The sequence below is a fragment of the Vulpes lagopus genome, chromosome X (assembly GCF_018345385.1).
Source record: "Vulpes lagopus strain Blue_001 chromosome X, ASM1834538v1, whole genome shotgun sequence".
Taxonomy (NCBI): Eukaryota; Metazoa; Chordata; class Mammalia; order Carnivora; family Canidae; genus Vulpes; species Vulpes lagopus.
The window spans coordinates 48,771,267-48,798,032 of record NC_054848.1 but is presented as its reverse complement, the minus strand read 5'-3'; the positions used below and the strand labels follow the sequence as shown (position 1 = coordinate 48,798,032).

The following is a 26,766-nucleotide window of genomic DNA, read 5'->3' as shown; positions in this document are numbered from 1 at the left end:
TTTTTTCCGTCTTTTGGCTATTGTGAGTAATGCTATTATGAATGTTCATGCACAAGATTTTGTGTGGACATTTTTTTTCACTTCTCTTAAGTATATACATAGAAGTGGAATAGTAACCCTATGCTTAACTTTTTGAGGAACTACCAGACTGTTTTCCAAAGTGGCTTCAACATTTTGCATTTTGACCAGCAGTATTATGAAAGTTCTGATTTCTCCACATCCAGCTTTTTTATTATAACCATTCTTGGGGTATCTTATTACAAATATTGTTATAGTAAATATCATGCATTTGCATTTCCTGCATTTGATTTGCATTCTTCTGATGGCTAATATGTTGAGCATCTTTCCCTGTGCTTATTGACCATTTCTTTGGAAAATGTTATTGAGAACCTTTGCCAACTTTTTAATTGGGTTATTCTTTTTATAATTGATTTGTAAGAGCTTTTTATATATTCTAGGTACAAATTTCTTATCAGATATGTAATTTCCAAATGTTTTCTTCCATTCTGTGGGTTGTCTTTTCATACTTTGGATAGTATCCTTTGAAGCACAAATTTTTAAAAAAAATACTTTATTTATTCATTAGAGACAGAGAGAGAGAGAGAGAAAGAGGCAGAGACACAGGCAGAGGGTGAAGCAGGCTCCATGCAGGGAGCCCGATGTGGGACTTGATCCCGGGACTCCAGGATCACAGCCTGGGCTGAAGGCAGGTGCTAAACTGCTGAGCCACCCAGGATCCCCTGAAGGACAAAAGTTTTTAATGTTGATGAAGTCCAATTTATATATTTTGTTGTTGTTGCTTGTGTTTTTCATGTCATATCTAAGAAACCATTGCCAAATTCAAGGTCACAAGGATTACTCCTATTGCCCCCATTTTGTTAAACTTTGCCACAATATCGTTATAACAGCTAAGTAATTAATAGTTATTCCTATTAAGTGTTCAGTCTGTTCAAATTTCCAGTTGTTTCATGAATATCACAAATGTGTGTGTGCACAAGCACACAGACACACACACAAAGTTCCACCTGAGTCAAACTTTTGTTAAAAATCCAGGTTGTTGGTCCTGTATTTTATTTTTTTCTGTACCTCCATATGCAGTTTAATATGCAGTTTAATATGTTTTTCTGTCCTCTGTGTGTTCTGTAAATTGATAATTGATCTAGAATCTTGATCTGATTCAGGGTTTTATGTTTGTTTTGGCATGAGTCATTCATAGATGGTGCTATAAACCCAAAACTTTGAAGTTGGGACTTCTTTGGGTTTTATTTTGTCTTGTAGGGCTAGGAGCCATTTTGTTTATGACCTGCATTCATTCAGAATTTTGAGTCATCTAGTTAAGATGGGTGACTGTTCTAGCCTCAACTATTTCTAGAGAATAAATAGCAATTCTCATTCCTCTTAGAGTCTATGGTATTCTAGGAGTTCCAGAATTTAATTTGTTCTATTCCTAGCTAATCTATTTTCTGCCTCCCTCCACAAATATCTATCTGTTCACTTCTACAGTCCTAGGATGTAAGAGGAAGACCGGCCCTTAGAGATCTGTATAAGGGAGTCTTGGGTTTTTGAGGGCCCTGAAGCATGTTGAAATTGCATATATTTTTTTCTGAGGTGAGGTTTCAGAGGTTTCACTGAATTTTCAAGTAGGTCTAAGTCCTCATGTGACAGAAGGGAGATGGAGGCTAAGAGAGGGGAAAGGAGTTGCTGAAAGTCATAAAGCAAGCTTGAAGTAGGGCTGGAAATAAATCTGAAAACTTTCTGTCTTCTAGTCCAGGGCTTTTTCCCTAGTTCCAGACACAGGGTCAAGATACAGAGTACAGCAGTGATTTCAAGCATATTACAAGTTTTGTAGAGGCTGTTTCAACTGCGAATTGGCTTCTCTTCATAGTACCCAGTTTGTTGAAGAATGCAAACAGTCATAGTCTAAAGAAACCATAAAAAGGAAAGGAAATTGACCTGCAAGTACAGGGGTCTCAGAGAAAGCCAAACAGAATTGGATTTTGGATAACTTGTAGTCTTTCCTTGTGGTTCTGTGACAGCAATGGTTTTTTGAATGTGTGTGTATAGCTAATTATGAGTTGCCTGCAAATACTTAGGGAGTGGCCAAAGAAACCTTTGCTTCCTCCTTGGCCCAGACTCCAAAAAAACTGGGTGCTAAGGCATGGCTCCTCCCCACATACCTATCCCTTTTTTCCCATTCCTTGTCCCTCTTCTTCAACCTTTTTCCCCTTATTTTCCTTCATCCTTCTCTTTCTTCACCTATCCCCTATCTCATCTCCATCCTTCCCTTTTTTCCTTCTCTTTTCCCCTGCTTTCCAGTCTTCCCTTTATTCCTCCTTCCCTCCCTCCTTGCCACGCCCTCTCCTTTCCTCCCACTTCTGTGCGCATCCTCCCTTTTCCTCTCCCAGTGTCTCTGTCAACCCACTCCCAACAAGCTCCCCACACCCACGTTAGAGCCAGCCATCATTAGCTCGCGCTAGTGGGTCGGGGGCAGGGGAAGCTTTAGTTCTCTGATTGGCTGACTGCGCTAGCACGCCAGCTGAAGTCCCGCCTCACCCAGCGAGTAAACGCGGGACTACAGCATCAGCTATTGGCCGAGGGAACTGTCAGCAGCTCCGGCCGCGCCCCACGCAGGCGCCCACAGTCACTAGGTGAATAAAAACACCGCCTACAGGCTGGGGGGTGGGGAGAGGAGAGGGAGAGAGCCAGCGAGGCAGGGTTTAAATGAGAGGCTGGTAGCTGGGACCCCCGCGGAGAGAGCAAGCAAGCAAGCAGGCTAGAAAAACGAAGGAGCTAGGAAAGCGAGAGACCTAGAGGGTGTAGGGGAGACCGAGACTGACCTGTAGCCAGGCAGGTGGACAGACGCACGTCCGGACAGACAACCGAGCCAGCGCCGGAGAACCTCGCACTGGTTCCTCCCGCCTTTCCCTTTGAAAGCCAGAATTTTGCCTTTTCCTTGGCGCCCGAGAGAGAATGCTGGACTCTGCTGACTTCAGCGCGAGCTAAGATTTCTCAGCTAGGGAAGAAAGATCAGCTTAATCCTGAGGAGGGAGAAAGCAATCTCCCCTGTCCCCATCCCCCCACCCCATACCAAACTCGGGCGCCAAACCCAGCCCTTCCCCAACCCTCAGACATCCTCCTCTCCTTTCTAGCATGGTGGCTGTATGGACAGTCTGACAGAACAGAGACTGACATCTCCCAATCTGCCGGCCCCCCACTTGGAACACTACAGTGTTCTGCATTGCACCATGACCCTGGATGTGCAAACTGTAGTTGTTTTTGCTGTGATTGTAGTCCTCCTGCTTGTCAATGTCATACTCATGTTTTTCCTGGGAACGCGCTGAATGGAGTCCAGCTTCCTGAGCTGTTGCGAACTCTCGCTTTGATTTCATCCTGAGACCACCGAGAATAAAAAAGAGACAGAGACAGGGAAAGAAAGGGAAAGAGCAAGAATTTTTACTCAGGGGGGAAAACGTTTTGAGCTTCAACATGGCCTCGCTGTGATATGTATGACGTTGGTATATTATCTCTCCCTAAATCTTTTGTCATGTCTTGTCTTTTAAATATGCCTGTGAATGTAGTTGCTTATTGCTTGAGTAAAATTGTTGATGAAGAAATGCATTCTATTTAAGTCTGCATGTGTGTGCATTCTCCATCTATGTGACGTTCATGGAGCAAGATCTGCATCCTTAACAGTGGCCTTGCTGTTTGTGTTTTGTCAATTCATTTTCTTGAAAGCTACCTTTAAATTCCATCAGGAAATTTTGGTCAAAAATTCTCTCTTGCCATTGGGAGTGAATTTGGGTTTGTTTTTGGACAAGGATTGTTGTGGGAAGAGCGTGATGGATTTTTGACATTTTAGGAAAGACAGTCCTACATTGGATGCTAAGAGGAAAAAAATTGATACAAAGAATGAGTTTAGGGAAAATGGTTCTTTAGTTTCTAATGAGAAGTGAGAATTTGAGAAGTGATATAGTGGGGTGCATTGAGCTGGCAGTTGGTGATTGTCCTTTGACTCAATTTGCTGTCCATGGTTCAATTCATAGTTTCCAATTTGGAAAGAAGCCACCTTTAAAAACATTTCTTAAGGCATTAAATGTCAGTTTCTTTGGAATTATGGACTGAGACATAGAAGCCTTCTCTGATCTTTATGAATTGGCAAGAGGAGACACTGACAAGAGCTGTTTGGGTACCTTTTCCCAAAGAAGATTGTACCCCTGGATTTGAGTTTGTGGATTTTCTCTGTGTGTCCTCTAACAAACAACAAAAGCTAACTCTTTACCCACCTTGGGAATAATAGTATTTGTATATGCCTCTTTTGGATAATCTTATTTGCAATGATGTTCCTGAACTGCATTTAAAATAGAATTTGCTAGTGCTAATGAGAAAGTGGTGGGTTTTGTTTGCTTCCTTGTTCTTTAAAGATCAGAGGTCTCTCTAATTGAAAGATTTCCATAATAAAATGAAAGTATGTATCATGCTAAATTAAGAGTTTTGAGAACTCCTCCCCACATCCCCCCCAAAATCTGGATGGAATGGGATGAGAGCTGGGGAAAACATGATTTAGAAACAACATTCAATTTTGACATATATTTGCTTGTCTGTATTAGATGGTAGTGGTGGTGGTTGCTGTCATTATTGCTATTGCTATTATTTTTATTTTTCTCTTTTTGCTGAGAAAGCACCTTTGGAAAAGCCAGGAAAAGATTATCTCTGCTGCCAATGTGCATGATATTTATTATCCCCCTACCCCCATCCGCTAATTGGCAGGTATTCTCATTCTGTGTTTACCTGACTTGAAATAGTGCTGTTTCTGGCCCATGTAGCAATGAATCAGGTGCATACAGTCTACATGCATGTTTCCCCTACACCCGTGTGGGTGGCTGCTCATGTGTGATGTACAAATCTGCCTGCATTGTGCTGTCAAGTTCCATGTCCTGTTGTTCAGTTTCTTTGGAAATGATTATGAAGGGAAGGGAACTGTGAAGGGAGCTCATGAAATTGTCCTGATCTCAGAACCCAGAGAGGATTATTTAATGGCCTCAGAAGAGGTTTTGAACCCCAGGGTGTGCTCTTGGCTCTGTGTGGGTAAAAGACTTAAAGACTTTTTTTTTTTTTTAATTCTGTTGGTACCATGGTATAAGCATGATCTGGGAAGTTTGGTGGTATTGATTCTTGTTATTTACTCTTTGGTTCTTTTGTTGGGAGTGGGGCTGGATTGAACTGAACTTGTTTCTTTGCAAAGAGAATCTTGTGATCCCCGTCCCACTACATACCCTTACCTCCAGAGATATTCTATAAAGTAAGCTTTTATTTTGGTTGGGCACTTTGTTTAGAGACATGTTGGACTAGAAAATATCTAGGCTGATCAGCTACATACTTGGGTTCTCTCTTTTGAGTAGTTATTTTACCTTGAGCATTTTTTTCCTTCTCAATGTGTTTGGGGTTCCCTATAACATTGGCACTTGGGGATGGTTGGACTAGGTGACCTCCAGGTTATTGCGTTCAATGATTTTGGGAGCCCATTGGCACTTGAAATCAGAGGAAGATGAACTGGAAAGAACAAGTAAAAAAGAAAATGAAATATTAATCAATGAGTGATGGGGAGGGGGAAGAATACCTGGTTGCTGGTATCTGGAGAAATTTAAATTGTACCTAAGAGATTTTTTTTAATCTAGCTATGTGGGAAGAAAACTGGACTACAACAATGGAATGCTTTTTGCTTTTTTTTTCCCTTTAAGGTGACAAGGGTTCTCTAAGGCTAGTCTTTGAGCCAGGTTTGTGGCAAAATAGTGTCATGAAATGCCACAACCTTCGTCTCTGATTTTCTGACAGACCCTTGGCAGAGAAACTTTGGAAATGTATGTGTGTGGGATATGTGGCAGTATGTTTGTGGGTGTGTATGCACACCCTTCCGTGTGTATGGAGAGGAGAGGCTGCACACTCTTGAATGTGGGTAGGGGTTGGTTGTGCTAAGAATGAGGAAAAGCAGCAGGGCATGCATTGAGTGTTCCATAGTTCTGAATGGCCTCCTTGTGCTAGGGCCTATAAAGATTTGACTGGCAACAGAATGGATGGGTATTTTCCCTACAATACTTTGCCCCCACCGCACAACCCCTTAGGCTAAAGGGGTTGCTTGACTGAGCCTTTCCATCAGTAATTTAACTGGCAAAATGGGTAAGCATTTTTCAAATTAACTTATCTATAGGTAAATAAGGGGATGTTGCTAGCCAGATGGCAGGCCACCCAAGAGCAGCTAAAAGGGAGTTTGGGAAATAGAGAACCAAAGTTGGCAGTGTGACTTTTTACTTGTGTGAATCCTAAAGGTTTGGCATTTCTCCTTCAGACTTGTGAGGATATGCAAAAAGAAAAGAGTGGGAGAAAATGAAAAATGCATCCTAGAGGAGTGGAAGGAACCTTCTACATTTTAACTTTTTATTCTTCCCTCTCCTTCATTTATTCTCCCCTCTGATAACAGCCTCCTCTAGCCTGCCCCCATCCCTGCTCAAAGTGGGCGGGTGGTGGGAGAAAGAGGAGTAGGAAGAGAAGAGGACTTTTCATCTCTGATTGTCCCAACTTTTCCCAAGTTTCTAGCTTCCTTTCCTCCTCTCTGACCTCCTTGGATAATGGATAAGCTTTTGCTTTTAGGACAAAATTCCAGCTCAGAAATTTTCCCTCCCAGCTCTCCTCCTGGGGATTCAAGAACATCCCTTTATCAGTATCCTAGCAACCTCCTACGTCACTCAGCTCCTGCCGAGCTCCAGAGCCCACCCTTTAAAGGCCCAGGCACGAAGGCCTCTGGAGAAAGGGCTCTTGAGCCTATAAAGACTTGGAGAAATGCTTTTGGGGAAGTGGACAAAGAAAAAGCAAGAGCCTCATTGCCGCAAGTGCCTTGAAAACATATCCACAGAAGGCATATAGAGCCTAGCCTCATTCCAGCCATGGGGACTGTTTATTGGAAAATTCCTGGGTTCAAATTCCTTTCTCCTTTCCTCCAAACGGCTTCTTAAGATTGACTGAATCATTTCACAGTCAGCTTTAGTGCAAAGAAGTCTGTAGACCCTGAAAAATATTTTTTTCACTCTGACTTTTGGCTGAGGCAGGGAGGAGGTGAAGGGATAGTATGGTGGGAATAAACTGAGCAGTGCTTTCCCCCCATTGGTGGGGGTAGGAAGCAGTTGCCTAGTTTGCCCCAATTTTGTTTGTGGCTTAGGGAACCCTGCCCAGGCAGACTGCAGTGTGGAATTTGGGGGATTTTGTTTCTATGTCAGTGGTCTCTGAGTAGTTTCCAAATGGGAAGGCTGGGCAAATTAGGAAGGCCATTTTGATTGTGGGCCTGGTGAACAGGTCTTGGGCCTTGGCTGATTCTCTCATTCACTTGTGGTGATTAAGTTTTTAGGGAGTTGAGAGATCCCAGTGAGCCTCTTCAGGGCAGACCTCACCCTGTGGTGAGGCCCAGATTGAGAGTGCTTGGCTATGACTAGAGAGCACAGTCTCACAGTTGCAGGAATGGAGCCAAGCCATGTCTTCCTGGCCTTTGTCTGTTATTGTGGCCCCTGCTCCCTTTGGCTTGTGGAGTGTTTGCTCTGGACAAGGACATAATTGAGAATTGAAACTATTCTCCCAAATTAACTATGTCCTCAGAAGATCTTACACAAAGCTTCTGGATCCAGCCCTAGGAGCTTTGCCCCAAGAAGTGGGATGGATGCAAGGAATCTTATACTCTCTAGCTCTTAGTTCTAGTTCTGCAACTTGTTCTAGGCAAACTGAGGCTCTGGTTTTCTAAGAATCCTTGATCAAAGCTAGTTCTTCTGATATCTGCCCAGAGTGTCTCCTGTCATTAGGTGGGTCTAGCTCTCAAGAACATTTAGTTAAACATGCTTTGCCCTGGCACCAAAGCACAATATGGCTATTAAGGGAAAAGGGCCTAGAGGATAGAGAAGACTTGGGATACAGTCCAGTAATGATAGTACTTGTAATCACTTGTCAGTGCATGGGTCTGTGGAGCTTACATAGCAAGTTCACATCTTTTCTAAATTTTGTGCATCACATCAGCCTTGTGAAGTGTATAAGGGATGATTGTTATTTCCTGCTTTACAGATGAGGTAAATAAAGGTCAGAGACTTTGGTGGGATGGACTTAGAGATCTGCCTTTCAAATGGAGAGTGGGGAGAGTCAGAGTTGATCATTCCCAGCTAGTGTGAAGCTGAATGAAGTCAGGTGGAGAGGGAGGTGTGTGAGTCACTTCTGAAGTCATACTAGCTTCCTCAGCTTCCTCACATTTTTAGTTCTTTTTCATACTTTTCATTCTTATAGCAATTTTGCACAGAATTCCATATTCAGTAAAATGGTTTTTTTAATCTTGAATATATATCAAAGAGTTCCCTTTAGTCTTATGAAAACTCAATATTTGGGATCTTTAAAGAGAAAGGCAGTGTGTATTGGTAAAACCTAAAATACAGAATGTTTTGAAGGAATTGCAGTTTTCATACAATTGTCTTTCCTTTCAAAGTAACTCTTTATTTTTCTATATTTCTTTAAAAATATGCTGCCCAGAACTGATTATGCTACTCCAGGGGCTACTTGATCAGGATTAAGTACAAAGGGACTTTGATCTGTCTGTGAAATATCTAATAATGTTGCCTTCTACTGGTTCTCAACCCTCCCTGAACTTTCAGATCAGTTGGGGGGTTTTTAAATATCCATGCCAGGTCCCCACTCTGAGAAATTCTGATTTAATTGGTGTAGGATAGGTCCCTGGCAGCTTTTTCCTCCCTAAATTAAAAATTTAAGGCTCCCCAGAGTCATGCAGTCAGCATTAAGAACCACTATATTACCTTTTTGGACTATAGGCTGAAACGCTTTGCTGTCTAGTCCAGGCTTCTATTCTGTTGTGGAATTGGTTTTTTGAAGGTTTTTTTGAGCCATATTCATTAAATTTTATTTTGTTTGGTTAGTCAATTCTAGCTTCTTATGGGCTTTAAATTTTTTTTCTTTATACTGTGCAACAAATTAACAGTCCCTTCTAGTATTGCATCAGTTAAACTTTATTTTATTTGGTTGGCCTATTCATGTTTTTTTTGGGGGGGAGGGTTAATTACTTTTTCTTTATGTCATGAAACAAATTAGCAGTTTCTTCTAGCATTGCATTGTTTGGAAACTGAATAAGTATAATCTGAATTATTGATCCAAAGAAATGTTCAATATGTTGGAGTTAATTTCACCAGAGTCCCGTCTTGGAGTTACAGTCTGTTAATTTTGTATATATCTGGTCAGCAAGTGCAGAATCCACTGGATTTTACCATCATTTATCCTACCGATGTGTTAATGAGGATAATGTGGCATGAGAGATTTGCTGTATGCTCTGTAGACATCAAGTGTATACTAGGTTAATAGTAATCATCTACCAAACCAATGACCTCATCAGAAAAAGGAGTATGAGTCAGTTGGCATGTTAATCCTGGTAAATCCTATTGCAGGCTCCAGAATTCCCTATTTTCTTTCAGTACCCAGAAACTATATGTTTCTTTTCTTTTCTTTTCTTTTTTAAACTGTGTTTCTTAACTGGGCCCAGGATTTGCTGAGGGCTAGTGCACACAACTGTAGATTCTGTGTACCATCAGTTTGTTTTCCCCTTTTTGGAAAAACAGGACATCATAGATGTAGCTTTAAAACGATGTAATTGGTTTTCAAAAAGTTCAAGAAAATGTTTGTGCATGTTTCCCTTTGTTGGCAGAATTGTTTCTATTAACCAGTGGTTCTCAACCTTGGCTACACATTGGAATCACCTGAGAAGTTAACAATACTAACAATTCACAGAATCTCTGGGAGATCTGATGAGGCCTTGGCATCAATATTTTTTAAAAGCTCTGTGAGGTGACAGGAATACATCCAGGGATGGGAATGACTGCTATGTTGAAAGGAAATGTCAGATCAGCCTGAATCTAGCTTATCACACATGTGAATAGGCAGACTTTGCAGATGGTGAGATTTTATTCTAGGATTGTGGGGGCCTTGACAAATTTGAGGGACTCGTACTGAGTCTGAAAAGGACTCAACCCTAAAGAGTGAGTAGTCTGGGGACCTTTTTGGATTTAAAATTGTCAGCCATGAGATGGTTTGAACCATTCAGGAAAAAGTCCCTGTGCATTTGCTATAATAGTGGGGGAGATTCTGTTCATTTGCTGGGTGACCTTGGGTAAATTACTTCTCCCCTCTAAAATTTGGATTCCTCATCTGCAAATAAGGCTAGGAGGATTAGACAGCTTCACAGATTTCTTCTGGCTCTAATGACATATGCTTACTTTGTAATTAATAAAAATTATCAAAATGATTAAGAATATTTTTATTCAAAACCGGCAGGTAATCCAAAGATCCCTTTTAGCAGACTTGGAATATATAAGGTAATTTTGGGAGTAATAGACTTGCCTTCCTAATTGTATTTGGCTCTGTTCTTATGTTGAATCCACTCCTCATTATAATGACATGGAAACTGAGGCCTAGTGGGGAAGGGCCTTGATCAAGTTCTGGCAGCAAGGTTGGAACAGAGCTATAGCTATGCCTGGCATCCAGGGGTTCTAAGGCCATTTCCAGTGTTTTTATTTCCTACTGAAGGTCCGCCTTCCATACACTATGTCTCTGCTATAGATGCATAATTTGCCCTCTTCTCTGCTACCAACTCTTGACCTTGATGCTCAAAAACCAAATGGCCAATTTTTGTCAGGGGGAAACTAGCACAGAAGAATGATAAGGGCAAGAAAGAACTTACCTCAAACACATCCTTCCCTTAATATTTCCTTTTCCTCCAGGTTGGCCCTTTCCCCCTTTCTTCTAAGCTTCCTGAACTGCCTCTTATAGATAAAAGATGATGTGTTTTACTCAAGATCACACAGTTCAGGATGTGGTAGATCTTGACCTAGAACCCAGGACTCTTGATACCACATCCTGCACTTCTTCTAGCTTAGTCTGCATAGTGGACCCTGGTCATAATGCGGTCATGACTCAGAACTGAAAGGGTTCCACTAATATAGAGGGAAACTCAGGAGGAAGCTTAGAAGGTAAATTCAAGAATGGATTTAATGAGGAATGGATTCAACAGAATAACCATGTTCTCAAATGAAATTTGAGCCAGAAACTTCTATATAGAACAGGAAAAAGCAGAACTAATATGGTTGAAATGGGCCTAGGGACAGAGGTGGAAGACAGAGTCTTGAGGTAATCATCTTGCCAGTGCAGACCTTAGTTACTAGGGGAATTGGGATTAAGAGAGTAGGGATGGCTCTGCCCAGTGCATACAGACTGCTTGGAAGATAGGACAGCTTTGGTGGGGTGGAGAGGGTTCTTTCATTTAAGTGGCCAGCATTCACAGAGAATCACAGAGAGACAGAGATAAGAATGCCTTGGAGATCTGCAACATGCCTCCCTTTCCCTTTTCTATTTCCTATTTTATAAGTGAGAAAACTAAGGCACTGAAGGGAAAAGGGACTTGTCCAAGGTTTCAGTGATGGGCATGGGTTCCTAACTCCTCAAATCAAGCCTTTATCCTCTGTAACCTGCTACCTCTGTTATAGGGTGCTGGCTCAGGCTCTTTTGGCTCAGAGACCTGAATAACCTCTCAAATCTGGCTGGAGAAAGCAAGCTGACAGAGAAACTGGGAAAACAGTAGTATTATATAACCTCCTGGAGGAGAGCAGGCCTGTCAGTAGCCCTTGGGGTACTAGGCAGTGAGATGAGGAATAAGCAATCATAGAATTTCCTGCAGACAACATTAGTTCTCCTGAGCAGGGGAGCCCTAGATGCAGCCCTGTTCTGTGCAACCATCCACCCTCAGGGCCCAGAAGAGGCCAGCACTGTATATCCATAGCCAGCTCTGGGACTAGTTCTGGCAGCTCTGGTCTCTGCCTGCCTGCCTTCATTAGAGGAGGGGGAGCCATGCACCTCCATGCCCAGCTGGCTGCAGGAAGGATGTGCTAAGAGCCCACCCTCCACCCCCTCAGAATGTGGTGCCTAAAAACAGCAGCTACTTTTAGCTGTACCTCCCACAGCCTCTCCTCCACCCACTCTCTTCCTTCCTCCTCCCTCTGTGAACCCTTCTGGTTGGCAGGAGGGCTGGGCAGTAGTGGGTGCTTTGGCATTGGGAAAGAGGCAGGCAGGGGGGAGCCAGGCATCCCTAGGAGAGGCTGTGGTAGACCTAGTATAAAGGGAGGGCTCAGAACAAAGGCAAAATTATGCTTAGGGCCCAAAGGGAGTAGAAGGACTTCTTAATTTCCTTTGGATCTTGCAACCAGCGAGGTGTTTGTCTTAAGAATCTAGGTTGAACTGCACAGGAGGGCTCAGGAAGATTTATTGCACAGAATGCACATAGACACTTTCTGTACTTGGATTTAGAGAAAGGCAACTGGAGCTAGTGATGCTCACTTGATTCTTGACTCTCCCTCTTGAACATTGTCTTACACTGATCATTGGGTTTTACAAATTATCTTGCTTGATCTCTGTGGCCCTGTGAAGTTGGAAAGGCAGGGATTATCATTTTACAGATGAGAAAAATGAGGCTCAAAGAGTTATTATCATGTAACTGATCTGGGTTCAAACTCTGGAAATTAGTGCCATTTAAAGTCATTCCAGACAGCTGTATCTTCTAGAAAAGAAGTATTGCAGCTGTTCTGAGTCTAATTCCCTCATTGTGGAAGCTGGAAAACTAGGTCCAGAAAGAGAAGGGACTTGCCTAAGGAAACACAGTATGTTTGTAGTAGTACTGGAACTAGAACGTTGCCTAGCAAGGATGTGAGTTTCTGGGCCTGTGACTTACAAGCTGCTCTTAACTTTCAGGGATGGTGAGGGAAACCTGTGTGGTGTGATGGGAAGCAAAGGGTGACTGAACTAGTAAACTGTCATATTTTAGCTCTGTGTCCTTGGACAAGGTACTTAGATTCTTTGAATTAGTTTTTTTTTTTTTTTCTGTTAATTGGTGCTGAAAATCCCTGAGAACTCTCTGGGGGCAGAAATCTGTGTGACTGCTATAATGGAGGGAACTGACACTCAGTAGGTCCTTTTTAAAGGTTTGTTAATGAAAGACATACACATAAATTAAGAGGGGCTTGCAAAGATGAACTTAGTTACTGGGTGACCTTGAACAAATACCATTGTATTTTTGCCTTATTTCTCCATCACAGCATGAAGGACTCTATTTTACTTCCCTCACTTAAAAGTATAAAAGTCCTGTGACCTGGCACATGTCTTAGGTCCTTGGTGGATAGCTGGAATTTTTTTTTATAGGAAGCTTTCTTTTATTTACCCTCAGCTCCATCTCCCCTACTAGGCCACACACATATTGCTATGAATAGCAGACTGGCTTTCTCTCTCCCTGTCTCCTGCAAAACTAAAAGAGGAGCTTGGAAGAAAGCCAGAATTAACTGTGTTTTTATTTAGTGCCTTCTCAAGTCCATCAAATCAGAACCATCTAGGCACTTGGCAATTAAAAATCAATTCTTGACCCCTAAGTCCTTGGCTAGGATTTGTGATGAGCTGGAGTGGGTTCTCATGATATGATTAACATTTGTTTTAGAAATTGTAGGCTTCTCACAAACGACCTACTTAGAACAAATAAACAGTCTTCACCATTGTCTGCATCATTTTGTTTGGAAGATTCTTGTTGCTCCAGGGGGCATAGCAAGAAGGTAAGAACTATTGTATAGTCCTGCCACATTGTCCTTTCTCCACAACCGTATAAAGTGAGCAAGGCCAGGATTATGTCCCATTTTATGGCTAAGGAAATTGAAACTCAGAGAATTGCTCATATTGACTCAGATCAGTGCTGCCTCTTAAAAGCAGAGGTGTGCAAGGAAGAGCTTAGCATGCTGTTAACTGTTATCAGTCCACCCATACCAAGTGGTCTTGGGCAAGGAGATTGTTCTAAAGATGCCTTTTGCACTTTGATTCTATCTAGGTCTTATTATAAAAGCTAGTCAGTAGCAGATAAAACCAGACAGATGCCACTAGATAATTTTGGCTAGGTTGGCATTGAACTAATTGGCAATTCAGATACATCTATTTGACCTATGGTACGTCCACTCAAAAATCATATCCAGGGATGCATGAGAGGCCTTGCCAAATGCAGAAGTGTGGCCATAGATGCTATGGTCCTTCATGTTCAGTTTGGAGGTTTTCTTTCTGTGAGGTATATTTGGGAGGTATATGGAATACACGTGTGGGGTACACTTTCACACTGACATGCTTGGAGCATACACATTTAGTTAACCATGGGATATACTCACACTTGGACATACTCCATACAGGCATGGTATACACACAAAGACAAACATGATGCGTTCTTATGTAAATTTGTATGTGTGGACATACATGCATGCATATAAAACACAACTACACACCCAAATACACATAGGGCATGCTGAGATGCACATTCAGATATGTTCTACTCCCAAGACATACACTCCTATCCCTGAGATGCACTTTTAAGGACTTGGACAAACCACCCTCTCCCCATGAGACACATTTGAACACACCTGTGGTACACATCCCTGTGGGACACACTCTGATCCAGAACATATGCTGACCCTTAGGACCAACTTGCTGTCCCAGCTTTCCAACTGGGCACAAAGGGCACTGGCCTCATCTGATAGGCCTTTATCAGTTTGCTCTGGCTTTCCTTTCCTTTATCCCTGAAATCAGGCTTCAGAGGGCAGTGAGCTCAGGAATAAAATGAATACAAGATGGCATGTGTTATAGCAGGCTCAAAAAAAAATTTATAACTAAGCCCTCAGATGTTGAGCTAATAAGCAGATGGAGAAGAACAGAGAAGATAAATTGTTACTGATCAATTAAGAAAACTTGAGCCTGCTCCTCTATCCCCTAATCTACTTACAAACCATCATGGAATAATATAATTATGAATAATGTCCTAGAAAACCTAAAGTAACTGAATATTAAACTTCATTTTTTCTTGGGAGTAAAGTAACAATTTACACCACAGCAAGTATATCTAAGTTATGGGTGGGATGATGTGAGAGGAAGTGGTGGGATGCATAAGGGGAGTGCAGAGGCCCAACTTCTCCTGAGTCAGTGGTGGGTAGAGAGAACAACCACATTCTTTTTTTAAAACTTTTATTTGCATTTATTTTATGCAGAATTTACTATTTACTCTCAGACCATAAGTTTTTGTTTCTTCCATTTCTTCTGGGATATCTTTTTCTTCTGTGCAACCTCTTCTTCTGGTTTAAGAACAATCTTCTCTTTTTCAGTAAGGATCATCTCAATGTGTCATGGAAAGCTCATGTATGGGTTAATCTGACTGTGAGCCCTATAATTTCTATGCCACATCTTAGGGGGGTTGTTTACCTAGGTATGCTCAATGACCAGAGAATTTGCATCTAAGCCCTTAAGTTCAGCATTACTCTCTGCATTTTTAAGCATGTGCAGTTAAAATTCAGTACTCTTTTTGGGCCACTGGCCCTGTGTCCAGCCCCTCTGTTTGACCTGGACCCCCCTACCAACTCAATCACTGTAATGAGTGGCATCCTTCAGATACTTGGTGACTTTTCAGATATGCATACCCTTGATGGCCTGGGCAGTTTCATGTGTGTTCTTGAAGTGAACACAAATATTTGAATATTTGCTTTGCATGATTTTGTAGGGTTTTCTGGGTCAAAAGAATGGTGAACCATTTTCAGAGATCACCTCAGGCCTCTTGAATAGCCACTTTCTTAATGACCACAGCCCTACCCCTAGGCCATAACAGCTTGAGCCATCTGGCCCCACTAATGAGGACCTGCTATTTTTAGAGGTTCTTAAGCTGGAAACCAGGTCAGGATGTCCTGGGGAGGCCTTTCTGGCCTTTAGTAACCAAAGGCTGGAACTGGAAAGAGAGAACCCTAGACTGGGTCTGGATTGAAGGGCATGAAGCAATGAAACAGGTGGTTAGAGTGTGCCAGGTCTGCTGTGGCAGACTTCAAAGCAGTATCCTCAGAGCTTCTTGGGCAGGATACTGTTGACTGTGACAGGCTTATGCTCATTTCTCAACTTTGGACTTAAGATCAAGAAACATGAATTCATTTACTATTCTGCAGCTTAGGGTCTACCTCAGTCAGGTTTCCCTCCTCTGTCTGGGTCTTATTTGATCTATGGGCAAAATAGCCAGTATATCCCTCAGATGCTTGCAAGACTCATATAGACTAAGAGTTGAGAAAATGTTTTGCAGATATACTTATTCTTCACCCACAAAGTTGTACCCCCATCCTTAATCTAGTGTCAATGCCCATGAACAACCAGGCCTGACTCCTATCACAGTAGCCATAGAAAGAAAAGTGAGTCATGGGAAGGAAACCTCATGGTATCGGGTTGGGCAAAGCTATGCTGGGATCACTCTTACCCTTACAGACACCTTTCAATGCTGGGCCAAACTTTTCCCAGAAATCAGGTTTGCAACATTTAGGTGATCATATAGTTTTGGCTCCTCAGGAACCCTATAGGCAGTGAGGAAAAGTGGAGAACATCAGGAGCAAGGACTTCTTCCTAAACTAGGAAAAGCAAGGTCAGACCACCTATACCTGCCACCTGCCAGAGGAAGCAACTTGGAATGGCAGTTCTGACCCTGAGAGAGTGTATTATTTCATTTTATGCTCAGGGTCATTTCACCTGCTTTGTTTAAGGGAGTGGGTCAGGAACTACAATATGTAGCTCAAGTTCAGGTTTTTCCTTACCTTTACATTGTGGGCAAAGTTCTAAGGCTCAGTTCTCTGGTCTGTAAAATGGGCTTACATGTAAATCTTAGGATTCTTGGGTGCAAGAATTCATTATGGCAAAGGATGTGGAACATGCCTTGTAAAATGTGTTGCTCCAGTTTGGATTGTTAAGAATCCATCCAGGTCATTATTACAGATAGATTAGAGGTAATTCAGGAGCTTGTCTTTGCTTTATTTCTCACACCTTCCCTCTACTCTTCTTTTTAATCAGTATTGGCTCCACTTTACAGTTGGGGATACTGAGGTCCAGAGAAGGGAGGGACCAGCCTGAGGATATAGGAATAGGCAGTGGTGGATTCAGGATTAGAAACCATGCTTTGAGATCTGTTCAGTGTTCCTTCTATAGTCCCAAGTTACTAGCCAGAATTACAGTGCCAAAGGAAGCTGCTGGTGGCAGCTTAAGTTAATATGTATTAAAAACTTAGGTTTATCTCTGACATATAGCAAGAAAATGGGGTGCTACTTGGGGCCTACCCTTCCCAGCAGTGCCCTGCTTGCCCATGAGAGGCACACTGACTGACCTTTCATCCTTTCTGTGGCAGCTCATATCCTACTCGTCTCCTGTATGTTGGAAGCGGTGAAGCATTGGAGAAGATTCTAAGCTATATTGTAAGAGGGAATTGTTCTGCCCACTTATGCTACTTCAGAAGGGTCCCTGAAAACACTTGATCCACCTTGGCTACCTCCACCTTCTCATAGCTTCCTGGGTATAGAAGCTTTGTGTGGCTGACCTGTGTAAGGGTTTAGGTCAAAAGGTTATCTGAGAAAATGTTTGAGGGCCTTGATCTGTGGAGTATTTTACCAATTCTTGAGGGATAAGATAGAGGAAATCCAAGAACCAAAGCTGGGAGAGTCCCTTGAGACCATCTTGGCTGATTCTCACCTGGCCTTGATGTAGATTAAATCTCAGCTGAGCTGACTTTTTCTCACTTAGTGTGTTCTTCCTTGTACACCACAGACTCTTGAGGTGGGCCAGATTTCCTGGAGCCTTTCTAGCTTGTTTATTTTTGCCTTTCTGAGCCCTGGAGAGATACATTGAGACTGAGTGGTGAGAGGAAGTATATGGAATAATTTGTGGAGCTCATGCATTGGGTGTTAGACACTGGGAAAGATGGCCTTTTGTGTCCTTCTTCATCTGTCCTGCCACTAATTTTCTTATGGCCCCCTGATTGGCTTAGGGAGCTTAACTGAAAGTGTTGTTTTTCACTTGTGATGCTAAAACCTATTGGATGACTATGGTATTGTCCTTTCTGGGGGATTAGACAGTTTCTAGAGTGGGGAAACTAGAGGAAAAATGAGAGACACCTTCTGTTCTTCATGTTTGAGAGTTTAAAGAGGTGGCTAGGGAAGGCTGAACTGCTGAAGTCCTGCCAAGAAGCAGCCACACAGTTTCCCCAGCTCTCTTGACCTTCTCCGATTGACTTACTTCACTCAGCATAATACTCTCCAGTTCCATCCACGTTGAAGCAAATGGTGGGTATTTGTTGTTTCTAATTAAATAAGATACTCTCTCAGGGTCAGAACTGCCATTCCAAGTTGCTTCCTCTGGCAGATGGCAGGTATAGGTATAGGTCTGACCTTGCTTTTCCTAGTTTAGGAAGAAGTCCTTGCTCCTGATGTCCTCCACTTTTCCTTACTGCCTATAGGGTTCCTGAAGAACCAAAACTATATGATCACCTAAATGTTGCAAACTTGATTTCTGGGAAAAGTTTGGCCCAGCATTGAAAAGCATCTGTAAGGCTAAGAGTGATCCCAGCATAGCTTTGCCCAACCCATTTTATTATTTTATTTTTGAATAAGAAATACATTCACATGATCAAAATCTAAACGATATAAGTGGGTGCACAGTGAAATACTTCCCTCCTGCCCCTTCCCTCCAACCATTGGCTTCCTCTGCATAGGCATCCAGGGAGTCCTTCCACAGAAATGTTCAATGGATATATAAGCATATATATAAGTATATATTCACTTTTCTCTTTTTATGGTAATATATACACTGTTATATGCCTTGCTATATCATGGAGGTTCTTTGATCCTGTGGGGCATGTGGATGTGCTGTGGAGAGCAGAGATTAAGAGCACTGGTTCTTTTTTTTTTTTTTTTTTAAAGATTTTATTTATTTACTCATGAGAGACACAGAGAGAGGCAGAGACACAGGCAGAGGGAGAAACTGGCTCCCTGCAGGGAACTTGATGTGGAACTTGATCCAGGACCCCAGGATCACGCCCTGAGCTAAAGGCAGACGCTCAACCACTGAGCCACCCAGGCAGCCCAAGAGCACTGGTTCCAAAGTCAAATTACTTGGGTTTTCATTCTGGCTTTCTGTGACCTTCAGCAATCACTTCATCTCTTCACACCTTGGTTTCTTCATTTTCAAAATGGGGATCAAATCAGTTAGTATATGTAAAAACTTAGATTTACCTCTGACACATAGAAGCACTCAGCCATTTTTTTTTATTAGAAGAAAAACATTTTTTTGTACTGTGAGTTGGAAGATCTAGGTTCTCTTCTGGCCTCTTCTCCTGGGATAGTTGAGTGAATTCCTTTGTCTAAGTCTGTTTTCTTTTTCTTTCTTTCTTTCTTTCTTTCTTTCTTTCTTTCTTTCTTTCTTTCTTCTTTCTTCTTTCTGTAGTGAAACCACTTTATTAATAGCCACTTCTTTTGCTGTAGGATTCATATAAATGAACATGCATGTGCCATAGGTGATGGATACCACAATCATGTGGGAAGAACAGGTAGAAAAGGCCTTTTTTCTTTTTTCTCTGCTGGATAGATGGAAATCCTAAAATTGTTTTGATAATATAAGATAGAATTACACACATAAGGGTCAAACTGAGGGTCAGCACAGCACAGATTAAAACAGCCTGTTCCATGGGCCATGTGTCTGAACATGATACCTTCAGGAGGGGAGCAGCATCACAGAGAGAATGATCAATGAAATTGGAGTCACAGAATTTCAGATTTAGCCCCAGAATAACTGGGAAGATTATGACCAACAATCCAGCCAACCAACAGCAAAAAATATGAATTCTGCAGACTCTGCTGCTCATGATGGTTATATAATGCAGGGGCTTGCAAATGGCCACATAGCAGTCATAGGACATGGCAACCAGCAGAAAAAATTCTGTTACAGCAAAGAAGTCAATAAAAAACACTTGGATGACACAAGCATTATAGGTGATGACCTTGTTACCTGTTGCTATGTTATACAAGTACCTGGGAATACAGGCAGTTGTGAATGAGATCTCTAGGAAGGAAACATTTTGTGAAAAATGGTACATGGGTGTTTTAAGGTGAAGATCCACAAAAGTGAGTATGATGATGGTCATATTTCCAGGTACATTCAGTGTGTAGGTGAGAAATAGAATAAAATCAGAACTTGTAGCTTAGGGTCATCTGTCAGTCCCAGGAGAATGAATGTTGTTATGGTGTAGTTTTTCCTTTTTTTGAATATTTTTTTTATTAGAGTTCAATTTGCCAACATATAGCATAATATCCAGTGCTCATCCCATCAAGTGCCCCCCTCAGTGCCCATCACCCAGTCACCCCAACCCCTGCCCACCTCCCTTTCCACCACCCCTTGTTTGTTTCCCAGAGTTAGGAGTCTCTCATGTTCTGTCATCCTCACTGATATTCCCCACTCATTTTTTCTCCTTTCTCCTTTATTCCCTTTCACTATTTTTTATATTCCCCAAATGAATGAGACCATATAATGTTTGTCCTTCTCTGATTGACTTACTTCACTCAGCATAATACCCTCCAGTTCCATCCACATTGAAGCAAATGGTGGGTATTTGTCGTTTCTAATGGCTGAGTAATATTCCATTATATGTATATCCCACATCTTCTTTATCCATTCATCTTTCGATGGACACCGAGACTCCTTCTACAGTTTGGCTATTGTGGACATTGCTTCTATAAACATTGGGATAGATGTTATTATATTATTTAGGTGTCCTGCCATTTCACTGCGTCTGTATCTTTGAGGTAAATCAAAGTGCAATTGCTGGGTCATAGGGCAGTTCTATTTTTAACTCTTTGAGGAACCTCCACACAGTTTTCCAGAGTGGCTGTACCAGTTCAAATTCCCACCAACAGTGCAAGAGGGTTCCCCTTTCTCTACATGCTCTCCAACATTTGTTGTTTTCTGTCTTGTTAATTTTCGCCATTCTCACTGGTGTGAGGTCGTATCTAATTGTGGTTTTGATTTGTATTTCCCTGATGGCAAGTGATGCAGAGCATTTTCTCATGTGCTTGTTGGCCTGCTTTCTTATCTTTAAAATTAAGGTCTTATTCTTACTCTGCTTATCTTCCAGAGCTGCTAGGAGGATACAGTGAGCTTATGAATGTGAAATGATGTGAAAGCAACTTAGAAACTGTAATGTGCTAAGCACATGGAAATGGTGCTGCTTATTCTTTTCATAGAAACTACTTTGATGTGGGACGCCTGAGTGGCCCAGTGGTTGAGCATCTGCCTTCAGCTCAGGGCATGATCCTGGAATCCTGGGATCGAGTTCCACATTGGGCTCTTTGCGTGGAGCATGCTTCTCCCTCTGCCTGTGTCTCTGTCATTCTCTGTCTCTCTGTCTGTCGTGAATAAATAAATACAATCTTAAAAAAAAGAAACTACTTTGGATGACTTGAACTCAATGGCCTGAGCTGGATGGAGAAGGCATTGCCCTTTCTTCTGGAAGTAGAACACAAAGGCCATCCCTGAGCTGGAGCTCTATTCTGGGTAGAGGTGTTTCATGGTAAAAATTCAAGAGTCAAGTTTTGTCTTTGACCTTTTTATCTCAATGCATACCTCTTCTGACTTCCTTGTTTCCATGTTTTGTTTTATTTTGTTTTGTTTGCCTCCCTTCTATTCCCTTTACCTCCCCTCTGTCTCTTGTCAAAACTTGCTTTATTTTATTTTATTTAAAAATTTTTAATTTATATTCTATTTAGTTAACATATAGTGTAATATTGGTTTCAGGAGTAGAATTTAGTGATTCATCACTTACATATAATATCCAATGCTTATCATAACAGGTGCCCTCCTTAATACCCATCACCCATTTAGCCTATCCCCCAAACACGTCCCTATCAACCCTCAGTTTGTTCTCTATCATTAAGAGTCTCTTGTGGTTTGCTTTCCTCTCTCTCTCTCTCTCTCTCTCTCTCTTTTCCCCTTCCCATATGTTCATCTGTTTTATTTCTTGAATTCCACATGTGAGTGAAATCATATGGTATTTGTCTTTCTCTCACTGACTTATTTCACTTAGCATAATACACTCTAGCTCCATCTATTTCATTGTAAATGGCAAGATTTCATTTCTTTTGATGGCTGAGTAATATTCCTGTGTGTGTGTGTGTGTGTGTGTGTGTGTACCACATCTTCTTTATCCACTCATCAGTTTGCAATGCCACCAATACTGTAAATGGTTTCCCCTTTCTCTTCGTCCTCCCCAACATCTGTTGTTTCCTGGATGGTTAATTTTAGTCATTCTGACAGGTATGAGGTGGTATTTCATTGTGGTTTTGATTTGTATTTCCTTGATGATGAGTGATTTTGAGCATCTTTTCATGTGTCTGTCAGCCCTCTGGTTGTCTTCTTTGGAAAAATGTCTATTCATGTCTTCTGCCCATTTTTATATGTTTTTTTGGGTGTTGAGTTTATGAAGTTCTTCATAGATTTTGGATACTCACCCTTTATCATATATGTCATTTGCAAATATTTTCTTCAATTCCATAGGCTGCCTTTTAGTTTTGTCGATTGTCTCTTTCACTGTGCAGAAGATTTTTATCTTGATAAAGTTCAAAGAGTTCATTTTTGCTTTTGTTACCCTTGCCTCTGGAGATGTATATAGTAACAAGTTGCTATGGCCAGTGCCAAAGAGGTTGCTGTCTATGCTCTCCTCTAGATTGTGATGGTTTCCTTTCTCACATTTAGATCTTTCATTCATTTTGAAATAAATTTTGTGTATAGTGTAAGAAAGTAGTACAGTTTCATTCTTCTGCATGTTGCTGTCAAGTTTTTGCCAACACCATTTGCTGAAGAGAGAGTCTTTTTTTCCATTGAATATTCTCTCCTGCCCCGTTGAAGATTAGTTGATCATACACTTGTGGGTTCATTTCTGTGTTTTTTATTCTGTTCAATCGATCTGTCTGTTTTTGTGCCATACCATACTATCTTGATGATTACAGCTTTGTAATATGGCTTGAAGACCAAAATCACGTTGCCTCCAACTTTTCTTTTCTTTTTCTGTATTGCTTTGGCTATTTGGGGTCTTAAGTGGTTCCATACAAATCTTAGGATTGTTTGTTCTAGCTCCATGAAAAAATCTGATAATATTTTGATAGGGATTGCATTAAATGTGTAGATTGCTTTGGGTAGTATAGACATTTTAACAATGTTTTCTCTTCCAATCCATGAGCATAGACTGTCTTTCCATTTCTTTGTGACCTTTTTAAATTTCTTTCATCAATGTTTTATAGTTTTCAGAGTACAGGTCTTTTATATCTTTGGTTAGGTTTATTCCTATGTATATTTTCGTTTTTGGTGCAATTGCAAATGGGATTGATACCTTGATTTCTTTTTCTGGTGCTTCATTATTGGTATATAGAAATGCAAGAGATTCTCTATGTTGGTTTTATATTCAGTAATTTTGCTGAATTCATGTATTAGATCTAGCAATGTTTTGGTGGAGCCTTTCAGATTTTCTACATAAGAGTGTCATGTCATTTGTGAACAGTAAAAGTTAGACTTCTTTCTTGCCAATTTGGATACTTTTTATTTCTTTTTGTTGTCTGTTTGCTGAGGCCATGACTTCCTGCAGTATGTTAAATAATTATGGTGAGAGTGGGCATCCCTGTCTTGTTCCTGACAGTAGAGGAAAAGCTCTTAGTTTTTCCCCGTTGAGAATGACATTAACTGTGGGTCTTTCATATACTGCCTTTATGGTGTTGAGGTATGTTCTGTCAATACCTACTTTGTTGAAGGTTTTTTTTAAAAATCTTTTTTAAAGCTTTTATTTATTTATTCATGACAGACAGAGAGAGAGGTAGAGACACAGGCAGAGAAAGAAGCAGGCTCCATGCAGGGAGCCTGACGTGGGACTCGATCCTGGGGCTCCAGGATAACACCCCAGGCCGAAGGTGGCGCCAAACCACTGGGCCACCTGGGCTGCCCTGTTGAAGGTTTTTTAAATCAAGAATGGATCCTGTATTTTGCCAAATGCATTTTCTGCATCTGTTGAGAGGATCATATGGTTCTTATCCTTTCTTTTATTAGTGTGAAACCTGCTTTTAGAAGCAAGGCAACAGCATCTTTCAAAGATGACCCCAACTTTCATTTGAGGTAACCTAATCCAAGTAGCTCAGAGAGAATCTAGATCTGCCCAAGTTCATACCACAAATCAGTAACCAAACCAGCCCTGGAGTCCATTCTTCTCATACCATTGTTTTTTCACTAGCATTTGCATTTTATTTTTTTAATTTAAAAAAAATTAAATATTTTATTTATTTATTCATGAGAGACACAGAGAGAGAGAGAGAGGCAGAGACACAGGCAGAAGGAGAAGCAGGCTCCATGCAGGGAGCCTGATGTAGGACTCAATCCTGGGACTCCAGGATCACGGCCTGAGCCGAAGGCAGACACTTAACCACTGAGCCACCCAGGCATCCCGCATTTGCATTTTAGTATGAATTTAAATTTGAAATTCCTTAGGAAAGATATTTGGTGGTGAGAGAAATTCTGCAAGTGTCTGTGTTTAGCCTTCAAAGTGAGGTGTTCTTACCCCTTAATTAACAGGGTCAGACTTTTTTGGAGCCCTGGGAGGTAGGAGAGGCAGTAATTGTTATAGTACTGAAGGGGTGATATCTGTAGAGCAGAGGGAGGAAAGAGGACAAGAAAATGTCTAAAACAGTGATCTTCAAAGTGAAGCTAAGGGGAAAACATGAGAAGTTCTTTATATATTAAATTGCTAATCTCATTACTTAATCTCTATTTTTGTGTAAATTTTATTTAAAAAATAGTAAATTAGTAGTAATTTAGAAACTGGGATAGGTATTCCTTTTTTTTTGACCAATTGATGATTTTTTTTTATCCAAAATAATTGACAACTATCTTTCTGAAATACTGTAGGCTTGGTTTCTAATCTTGGCTCTGCCACTGACTAAATTTACTTGTTAGGTAACTTCTCCTCACTGGAACCTCAGTTTTCTTATCTGTAAAATGTTGGACTGAACTAGGTGTGCTAGTTCTTGAGAATCTCCAGTCCTGAGCTTCTCTAAGTATAAGAATCCACCGTCAGGGTCTTGAACCTGAGATAGAGTCAAGAAGCATAGGTTCAAATTCTAGCACTGTACTGGATGCTTTGTCCCTCATTTAGTTGCCCTGGGCCTTCCCTTCTCTGCCCTCATCTCCTTCACCTAGCCCAGACAGATAGAAGGTGTCTTACTTAAGCTTGGCTGACCTACTTGAAATTCTGTTGTTATAAGCAGAACTACTTTTCCTTCAGACAAAGACCCAATGCCATCCCTCACAGGCCTTGAGGGTGGGTCTGATTGTGCTTCTCATGTGTCCTCTTTGACAGCCTCAATTTAGATGTATCCCTTTGTTTGAAGGGAAGCCGACTCAGCCATTCTATCCCCGGGGCCTGATCTAGTGGCTGTTCACTGAATACCACTGCCATCCACCGATCCAGTATTTACCATGTATGCTGGGAACCCCGGATTGTGCTAGGCTTTGCTATAAACATGGCTCATCTCTGAACAGGAAGAACTGCCGACAGGGACCAAAGGCACTGCATAGTGCCTTGGCCAATGTCTTTTCTCTCACTGTGAACCAACAGGCAGAGGGAAATCAATAAGCCACTGGAAACTATCTTCTCCTTTCTGATGGGCTGTTTAAATGCAGATTTCCTTTCTGGATTGTAAGCACTCCCCAGGAGATAATTACATTGTCTTTGGAAAGGCTCAGAACCTTTGTAAACCTGTGTCCTTGGTGGACATGCTTAGTAGACTTCAAGGTGGTTTAAATTGATTGAAATATATGTATTTTTTCTTTTGTTCTCCAGATAAAGGAGGAACAGGTCAAAATGCTCCTATAAATTCTGTTTCTGTTCTCATCATCTTAGAGCAGATGGCCATGTTTAAAGACCACATTAGAACCATTAGTTCTAACCTATCTCCTCCTCTGCTCCTCCCCCCACCTACAGCCCTCCTTCCCCTACAATATTTTAACACGACATCTGTCAAATGGATAAAAAATGACTTTCCTTTATTCGTTTTGCCTTGCCCACCCACCCTCTGGCTGTGGTGTTGATGAGTATAGAACTATGCATGTGGGAGGCATGGAGGACAGATTCTTCATGTAGTTCTAGTCCCCTCCCCCTCCCCTTCTGTAAACCTAGAGAAGCCCCACCCCCACTTCTCCAGAAAGTCCAAGGCTGGCCTTCAAGTCACAATCCAGGAAAAGTTAAGGATCCCAGGGTTGGTCCCAGTAGAACCACATGAAGAAATTCAAGAACCCAGATGCAGATTCCTGGATAAGTCTAGGTCACCTCAGGGACTGGGGGCTCTTTGAGCTCCCCACCTCTTCCCTAGGTTTGGCCTGGCCATCTCTCAAGGTTTGAAGGCAACAAAGAGACTCCAGTGGGTGGCTGGAAATTAGTACTCACAGCAAGTCCAAGAAGCAGCTCACAATGCCCAAGACAGGAGTATTTTGGAGATGGAGCCCAAGCTGACTCAAGAGACAGGTGGGGTCAGAGTAACCTCCAGTTTGGAATGGTATGCTTCTGTCTCAACTCATGGAGAGAGCATTCCTGAGTCATTCTCTATTTGTTTTACTAATAATTTGTCTCTTAGAATATTAGAGTCTGACGAATAGACTGAGCACAGCTCTTGGAAATTGCTTCTAGACTATAGGATAGAGACATGCTGTAAGGATTTTTTCCGTTAGGGCCACTAGGGCTAAAGGTCAGGGCAGGGGCCAGAGTAGAGGTACAAGAGAACAGGTACAGATAGCCTC

At 41.6% G+C, this 26,766-nt stretch overlaps 1 protein-coding gene across 12 annotated transcripts in view; it reads left to right on the top strand.

The window, feature by feature from the left end:
- The window catches only part of ARHGEF9 (Cdc42 guanine nucleotide exchange factor 9), a 206,497-nt gene that overhangs the window by 35,321 nt on the left and 144,410 nt on the right, over positions 1-26,766 (top strand). Inside the window, exons 1-4 of one of the 12 annotated variants that reach the window (XM_041741723.1) lie at positions 2,671-3,515; positions 13,562-13,673; positions 17,297-17,363; positions 18,081-18,227. The exons of 2 other annotated variants lie outside the window; for them this stretch is intronic. In XM_041741723.1, coding sequence (XP_041597657.1) covers positions 18,225-18,227 — 3 coding nt within the window. In that variant the 5' untranslated portion in view covers positions 2,671-3,515; positions 13,562-13,673; positions 17,297-17,363; positions 18,081-18,224. Of the gene's footprint in view, positions 1-2,670; positions 3,516-3,544; positions 4,187-13,561; positions 13,674-17,296; positions 18,228-26,766 lie in introns of those variants that run through there. 9 more of the 12 variants (XM_041741722.1, XM_041741721.1, XM_041741715.1 and 6 more) reach the window with 9 other exon arrangements.